The sequence below is a fragment of the Pelodiscus sinensis genome, chromosome 4 (assembly GCF_049634645.1).
Source record: "Pelodiscus sinensis isolate JC-2024 chromosome 4, ASM4963464v1, whole genome shotgun sequence".
In the NCBI taxonomy this organism is placed as follows: domain Eukaryota; kingdom Metazoa; phylum Chordata; order Testudines; family Trionychidae; genus Pelodiscus; species Pelodiscus sinensis.
This window is the reverse complement of record NC_134714.1, coordinates 87980731-87989832: the sequence shown is the minus strand read 5'-3', so window position 1 is coordinate 87989832 and position 9102 is coordinate 87980731. Positions and strand designations below refer to the sequence as shown.

Below are 9102 nucleotides of genomic sequence, written 5' to 3'. Positions count from 1 at the left end.
ATCAAATTCATTTTGATCAATTAATTCTGTTGAAAGAATATATATTAATTATACTTTAAATAAGAAATAAATGTTTAAAAACATTATCTGCCTACATAAAAATACAGCTCTGAGAACATGGCTATCAAAGACCACTAGATGTCAGCATAAAACATTAACATAAAAGCAGAAGCTTACTGGTTCTAATTATTGTATCTATTGCCTTGCAATCAAAATACATTACACTTAATTAAATAATTCTATTTTAAGTGTTATAGAAATAAATCTGTTAATGAAAATTAACAAACACAATCTTATTTCAATTTTCTTTATTTTAGTTTAACTTAAATGACTGTGATTAAGTCAGTCTCATGATCAAAAGAGGGCCAAAGAATATCTCTCGATTGTAACATTTCAGTTTTTCTTTCCATTTTTAGTCATGCATTGATATGGACTTCTCAGGTCAGAAAACAAGGCACTATAACTATATTTTTATCGGCTATGACAATACATCGATGATAAAATGTTCCTTTCATCTACGTACATCATTTGAATACAACATTGTTTTATGCAAATCAAATTCAAAACATCCAAGGCACATACTTTTTTTTTTTTCCTTTTTGTGTGTTTTGAAACTTCATAGAGTAAGGATTTACTATAACCATACTGTTCCAGATAAGTAGCACTGAACAATGTTTTGTTGTGGTCTTGGATATAAAACTGTGAAGACTGTGAAATGCAGAAACATGTTACAAGAACAGGAGGAAAAACCCCTAATATAATGTGGATAATATAAATTATTAAATATTCTGCTGTCAGAAAACTATCTTGTTTCTCACATAGCATTAACAATTTCACAGCATGCTATAGCTGTGTATCAAACAACTATTTTTGTTAATTTAATTATTTATTGACCTGTTTACTTACAGATAAAGATATTCGGTTAATTGAATTATTAAAATTCCTGAAATAAAACAAAGCTATTGATATTAGAAAAATAGGTAGGAAAAACAGAAAACAAATCCAAAAAATTAGAAGAAATAGAAACACCCAGGGGAAAAAAAAGACATTAGCTATAAAACAAAATGACTGTGGTTAAAATATTCATTTCAATACCTAAAAAAAAAAAAAAAAAAAAAAAATCATCTACTTAATTCAAAAATGTGAAGCCCAATTTATCCAAAGTACCATCTAGTAGAGTCTTTATCATCAGAGGCCTGAACTCTGGATAAGGATCTTCACTCTTTGTAATGCTGCTCTCTCCTACAAAAACTGTTAGAATTTCAGGAGATTGCTAAGCAGTCCAACAATTCAAACATCTTGCACACTCAGTTACACTTATTTGATAACACCAAAGTCAAGATTGACTTAAAGTCCAAAGAAACCCATCAGCTGCAATCACTTCCAAGCAAAAAAATGAAAAAAACCCTTTTCAAATCTTATATGTGATTCTGAAATTCAAAAGTGAAATAGGTTTCAGCATTAAAAAAATTTTTAACGAAGAAATATAAATTAAAGCAAACTTTTTTTTCTTAACATTTGATAAACATTTTCTTTCTAGTTATATGGAGCTAAAGTAGTTCATGCTGTTTCAATAGGTTTACATTAGATTGTAAGTTTGGCAACTTTTTCCTCTAACAAAAATTCAGACAGCTTTCACTGCTTGCAATCAGAACCACAACCTTAGTGCAATATTATATTTATTTCTTACAGGAATTTTGGTTGCCATACAAGAGTATTAAGGATCGGGGAAAGTGCAAGTTACAAGAGCTTGATTTTTAATCAATTCAAAATAAGAGGAATTAAAGCACAAAAATTACAGCAACAGATAACGTGAACACAAGTTGTTACACAAACTATATTGAAAAACATTAATATCTAGAAAAGAAAAAATGTAATGGGAAAATTATCCATATTTGTGGCTTACACACATAATCATTGCCAGATCAACTGGGTAATGCTTGTTTGTTTAAGAACTCAGAAAAATCACCATTTTTTTTAGTAACTTAAGTACCACAAATAATTAGCGTTTGTGATATGTAAATTCTGTAAATCAACAGTCACATCTAGTCATTTTATAATATATGAATTAAACTTAAAATGTTCCCAGACACTCAGGGAAAAAGGAGTCTTCAGTTATACACAATTTACATCTTGTGTGATTTTGGTATTGTATACACAAATATTACAGAAACTAGGCATGTAAATGCAATTTATTTAAATTACAGTATATAAACAAAAGTTGATCCTAAAACCTGGAATATAGTAGCATGTTTCATATATCTCAAACACTTTGTTCTCCACTGTCATAGTAGCATGAAATAACAGGGCCTTGTCCCCACCCCAATGCTTCCAAAACTGATGAAAATACTAGGCATATCTGTTACTATTGCTTTCTGTAGCAAAGTCATCAAATAGAGCTAGAGACCAATTCATCTTGGCAAAGGTGTATTTTATTGGTAAAAGAAGGTCCCTTCAGGCCCTCTAGATCATAAGACACAATGTAAAAATAAACTATTTCATTAGCTCTTCAGTGTTTTTAATCTCTGTTCTACTATTATACTGTACCTATTCTTTAAGTGCCTGAAAGGATACATAAGCAAGAAACACTTGTTTAAGAAAGGGATTACCATCAGCTGTAATTTACTTGTGTATGTCAGCACTCATTAAACCTAAGTTCAACAATAAGGTTGTGATTAAAAAGCAGTTTAAAAGTAATCTTCTACATTTTCTTTGTCTACCGTATTATCTAACATTTTCTGGCACATAGTATAGAGGTAATACCAACTGTTGTCAAAGAAACAAAAAGGAGCATGGTGTTAGTGGTTTATTTACTGAATTCTGTAATATCACCAAATGGAAGACAATGATGGCTGAATTACCATTTTTACACTTTTTAAAGTATTTAATGACCTTAAGGTGCCATTATTGAATATCTGAATGAAAATGTCATTCTCTACAACAATAGCCATGTAACTATGGAAAAACTCAGTACTCTTGAAAGTAAAATGCCTCAATACTTGATTTTTATTACAAGGTTACTTGGAACTTTCAAATACAAATATAGACCTGCAAAGGGTGTAGTAACAGATGTTAAGTCAAAAGACTTGTTGTTCCATAAAGGGGGCAGGAGGTTGAATAGTTGCTTTGCTAATGCAGTGTTAATTGTGTAACCACTTTTGAAGAAGTATTCATCCTCCTTTGAAGAAGTTCTAGGAAAAATAGAAAATATAACACAGCTCTGCTGGTTCAGATGCATCCAAATGAGGTTGATTTAAAAAGGTCAAGACTTATTATTCCACAGAAATAGTATTAAACCACAAAAGTTTTTTTTGTTTAGTTTTTTTTCTTTAGTTTTTAACATTCTAGCACTGAAGTGGCACAAAGGCTGCCCAGTAGACCAGCCACTTATTTTCTTAAAATATTGTGCTTATAAACTATCTGTACAACTATTTAAACTTGCAGTAAAGAAAGGTATTTAAATTGCTAAACTTTATGTACTTGTTCTAGGGCTGTTCAGACCTAATTAGACACTTGATTGTGACCAAAAAAAATTATAATTAGAGATCGGCTGGACCAATAGCAAGGGTGAAAAAGTCAGGAATCTTCCAAAAGGTGGGAGAACCCGATGGTACAGTAGGGTGAGTCTCTGGCTGTCAATACAACATATGCGTGCCTGGAATAGGTTGAATATTATATTCAGAAAGTAAGACCCACAAAACTCCTACAGAAATTAATAGAGGTGTTACTGACAAAAGGGGTCAGACACAGAGAGAAAATTGTTAACTTTTTTTAAAAGCCAAAGCTGTGTATCCCTAGGACACACTCAGAGTGCAGAACCAGTCAACCCCAAATTGGCCCATCGCTTCTAATGCTGATCTCTCTCTGGATCCTGCTACTAATTTCTTAATAAAGAAGTCACTAGAGAGTGATGGGACGTCTCCAGCTTCTGCTGAGGGGGTGTTAATACTTCTTCCACCAACAGACCTAGCCAGGAAAGGAGGAACCAAGTCTATAATCTGGATCCCTCTGTTATCCTGGCCCATTGAAACACTTGCACGTTCCCTCCCTACTGTTCAAAAAATATTTACCTGCTGAGACATTTTTATTTCTAGCGAGCCCCTGTCCCATTCCCAATGAAGTTAATAGCAACAATCCTACCAATATCCATGGAAGCAATTTCCTGTTTTAAATCCCATGTTGTTGTTGTTTTTAGAGTTGTTGAACACTTGCAACTTAACGAATAAAGCAAGATCTGTGGGGGGAGGATCTGACTATAAAAGTCTAAAAGACACACAAGGGCATAGTATATCCAACACAATTCACAACCACATTTTCATCTGTTCATATAATATGTGTTGGGCCTCATTAGCAGTTTATCTGCAAAATGGGGGTGTCTGGTTCTAACTAGCCTCATTTTGTTGCATCAGTGATAATTATCTTCCAGTTTATATATAGTTTCCACATTCTACATATCAGGTCAGTACAGAATGTTTTAAACCTGTTCTGCTAACTTGGAAGTGTGCTAAATATAAATGCAGAAATAAAGAAATGCCTAAGTAAAGCAGAACAGTTACATTTAAACAAGTCCTGGGGATACACAGGTTTGTTGGCTGCTTCAATGCTAACAAACCAAATATCTACACTAGATCAAAGTGACATTGTGAAAGAGGGAGTGAAGTTGTGCATCTGCTATTCACCAACACCTGGTAATAACAGTAAAGCATCTGAGCATCTATATTAAAAAAAAAAAGCTAGAAAAGGAAAAAATACTGAGATTCCATGATAAGAGTGTCAGGAATTGACAACCCCAAATGGTAGAGGACAGGTGTATACAAAATAGGGTGCTCAGAAATAAAGTACTTGCGGTTTTAAACCAGAAGAAAAATGACATATTTTGGTCCACCCGAAGGTCCTCATTCATGGATAGGTAATATTTCAAAGTTAACAATGATCTCTCTTCTCTGTCTCTACCCCCACACTTCACCATCACCCCTATCTTTGAAATAAACTAGCTCCATTAATGTCATTTACTGAAATTTAAGCTTGGGCACTAAACATATAGTCTGCAAAACTGAGTGCCAGCTACTAAATTAAACCTTGTCTTCTTTTGCTGACGCTCACAGACAGCCAAGACATTTGGAATATTTCAGTACCAGCCCATCTCTATTTATAACAGAAGTTTGAGAGGCAAGAGTAGCCATTTTTATCTGTCCAGGAGCTGTTTCAAAGCTCTTTCTATGTTCATTCTGTGCCCAACTCTAGTCACTCCAAGGTCTATCAAGTCTTCCTTCTGAAGGTTTGGTAAATGGGTGCCATCTATTTCATTGTCCATGAAGGTCTCTTTATGTTCACCTAAGTTTAGACTTTCCAGCCAATCTGCCACATCTGGTTTAGTCCACAGGTGGACAGGCTTAGTTGTAAAAGGCTTATTTGAGATTGGCTGTTGCAATATTGATGGAGAAGGAGACCGGCTGCGTCCCGTGTTCAAGCCAAATAAGTCTCCAGAAGGAGGCTGGCTAGGTAGGCTAAATACATCTGACAGAGTTGGAGAAGGAGATGAAGCTGAAGCAGCAGCAGTCAGAGGAACAGGCATGATGTCTTTGTTAATTTCTGTTGGTGAAACCACAGGGCTCGGAGCATGTCTTACACCTGTTGTCCTACTGTCATAGTCTGGAGACCTGCTCTGCAATGTGATGGGCTGGCTTGTTCCAGGCCGGACCGTAAAAGTGATAGTTGTACTTCGTGTACCTGAGACAGTACTCATGACTTCTGTGCTCCTGAAATTACAGATAGAAAACACCCAGAAATATCAGCAATGGAATTAAGGGCTTTTCTTAGCAACAAGAGAAAAAAGTGGCTTTGGAGTAACAAAAATGAAGTTTTGTTTGGTTGGTTTGTTTTTAATTTTTGACAGGTTTCACAAATGAATGTCATTTTTGTTGTAAGGACAGGTTAGGACACAAGCACCAAGAAGTTACCATGGTTCTTTCCCACAAAACAAACCCAACTATCTATGATCAATGGTAAGCCATAATGCCATAAGCAAAAACCTGGCCTATGAGTGGTTTAAAAATATCTAGAGAACATGTTAAACCATGGATACTGTAAATTAATTTAAAATTAAATGAGAAACTTAATGTTATAAAACCCCAGGGGTTTTTGGGGTAAGAGTTCTAGATATGTTAACTATGTCATGAAGTTCAGATCTGAATTTGGACATCCCTCAATACTAGCAGCGACTGGATTTGTAATTTTAATTTGGTCCTCTCTCTGATAAAGTGAGGATTTAAATTTATGTAACTAAAAAGGCAGAACTGTAATCTGAAACTACTTACTCTGAAGCATGTTATTTACTTGACTTTGAACTTAAATCACATTCTGAGTTAAATTTAGCATCTGTTTTTATTCCTATTCATTGATATAACAACCTTCCTGAAAATCTTCCAGTGATCTCTGCAGAGACCTCTTGGAGAGAGAAAGTACATTTAGTCTTTAAGTGCCCATTGGAACCTTTTGCTGACATTGCTTAACGAAGGTGCCAATAACTTATATGGATATAGGTACATTGTGAAGTGGACTGGGATCACCAATCCTTTTGCGGAAATTATGACTTTTGTTTACTTTTAATAACAACTGCTGACCCGGACAAGATTTGAACTAGCAAACTACTGGTAAAAAGCTCCATATCCCTTTACCAATCCCTCATGCTTTCTGGTTACCAATTTTTTTGGAAAATTTGCTTGCAATATTTTTTTGTCAACCAACAGACAAGCCATTGTAAGCGTATCAAAAGTTCCAACCAACAGCAAGCTAAATTTTTGTTTTAACAGTCAAGTTCTTTACCCCCATTATGCTGCCACATTTGTTTTCCCTCATCAGATCTATTCCCATCGCAAATGATTACTTTCCATTTATAATTAGATGGTCAAGGTGGGCATCTCAGGCCTTAAAATCTATTTTTCTATTTTCCTTTTCATTACATTTGCAAATAAAACAGGCTTTCGGTTTTAGTTTATTTGGCACAGCGCCAGTTACTACATGCCAATTTTGTTAAGATGCTGGGGGCCTTCAATCCCTCAGCACCTATATTTTCAACTATAAGGAAAATTGAGGGTGCTCAGAGTTTGGCAGATAAGTCACTTGAATAACAAGTGTCTAATAAAAATATGGTCTGCCTATTATTTTTGTGAATAATGCTGGAAAGTTTGTGTCCTCGAAAATGGTTTAAATCAAGTGTTAAGTGATGCAGTTACATATGTATACAATCTAGCTATGATGAAAGTTGTTACATTTAATATGATTGTGTTTCATCAACTAGTATTCAACAGGTCTATTAGTTTTGAGCCAATAGTTCGTACAGACATTAAAAACAAACAAGCCTGTACTATTTGAATTATATTCACTGTGATGAAGTGAAATGTCAGATAAATTGGAGTAACACAATATACCAATTCTTACCCTCTGATTATTCAGGGCCTGATCCTGTAAAGCCTTACTTTTTGGCTAATTTCTGTGCATATAAGCAGTACCGCTGATTTCACACACATTATTTCGCAGGTTCAAAGAGAACAGGTAGACTCTTTTAAGGCTTGCAGGGTCACTTCTTTAGTTATTCCAAAAGCACCGTAGGAGCAATAGTTTCCAAATTTAGCTATTATTGCACAGCACTGTAATTTCACCAAGAAAGGTAAAAAATTGCATGGTTTTCACTACCTCCTCCTGGGTTGCTCAGAGCCTAATGGCTCTCAGCATCTTGCAGGATTGGGCCCCAACCAACAGCACGTGCAGACTGTAAGGTGTATGTAGTAAGAAATTATTTAAAAAAAAATCAATAAGCCAAGAGAATATTAACTTAGAACTAAGTGGCTACTCTCAAATTCCTGAATAAAGTTAGACACCATTTGAACATGATAATTTTGCTTTAAAAAAGAGGACTTTATGGCTATAATTTATATAAAAAACCTGCCCTACTTGCACATGAAAAACTCTCCCTGTCTTCATCTCCTGTGTGTCTTTGATTTAACTTTCCTATACTATTGTACAAAAAAATAATCATGTTTTGATTATTAATCCATGTTCATTTCAGTAATGCAGAGGGACCAAATAAGTAAGGTTTCCCATTGTGCTAGGCACTGATATAACACTGCTATGCAACAGGAAAATAGCTGATAACTCTGGTTTTAATCTCTATCTTCCACTTCAAAATTTACTGTCACTGCTCATAAATGACTGCTGTAATGGACTCAAAGTATATATTCCAAAAATCACCATTATTGTACCTTTTTCATGGAAACTACATTATGCCTATAACAAAGGTTAACAGATACCCTAATCATAAATATTATTTACACTATTTCTGTGGTATTTTCTGATAGATGGGGCAAAGCTATTTTAGTTGATTAATAAAAAATTAGCAGCTCTATTTCAAACATTCCAAGAAACTCAGAAACACTACACTAACGCTAATGAATTTAACTTTATAATTGCAAACCTCCACTGAAGTAGGTGTTATCATCATTGTACCCATGGGATAACAGACACAGAAGTTGTGTGACTCACCCAAGGTCACAAGTGGTCTGTGGCAAAGAAATAGAACCCTCCCTACTACCTACTCTGATGCCTGAAATCACGAGACCCTCCTTGGGCTGTCCTTACATGCCATGCCAGTCCTTGCCTCACAACATGTGCTGTACACAAATCTATACGACTTCTTCAGCACACTCAGTGTCATAACATAAAACCATCTTACATTTGTTTAAGAAAAAAATTGCAAGTAACTGCCAATCTGCCTATGTTTTGTTATTTCTTTTCTATGGCTGCTACTCTAGACTTTCTGAATTACTTTTTCATTTCTTTAAGTTTCATGTGTTAGTTTTTTTTACTGTGAAGAACATGATGACTATGTTACATTAATCCGGCCCTGTTAAGAATTAGCACATGGTAGTATTTTGATGTGGACATTCACTTGTGTGTATCTGCACTAGTTGAAATGCATATTACACTGTCTCTTATTACATCATAGTATATAAATACTGTGTCACAACGGTGTGTTTCCAAAGTGTAAAAACAATGCATGTGGCATGCAAACAAGAAAATCTTACTAGCTAATTCTGAATCATA

At 34.7% G+C, this 9102-nt stretch overlaps 1 protein-coding gene across 12 annotated transcripts in view; it reads right to left on the bottom strand.

Annotated features, from left to right (window-relative positions):
- Positions 1-1661: 1661 nt before the first annotated feature.
- SHANK2 (SH3 and multiple ankyrin repeat domains 2) overlaps positions 1662-9102 on the bottom strand; it is a 690873-nt gene continuing 683432 nt past the window's right edge. For 10 of the 12 annotated variants that reach the window (XM_075927697.1, XM_075927691.1, XM_075927688.1 and 7 more), the window contains one exon: positions 1662-5759. In XM_075927697.1, the coding sequence (XP_075783812.1) occupies positions 5186-5759 (574 nt within the window). In that variant the 3' untranslated portion in view covers positions 1662-5185. The remainder of the gene's footprint in view (positions 5760-9102) is intronic. The other 2 variants (XM_075927699.1, XM_075927698.1) reach the window with 2 other exon arrangements.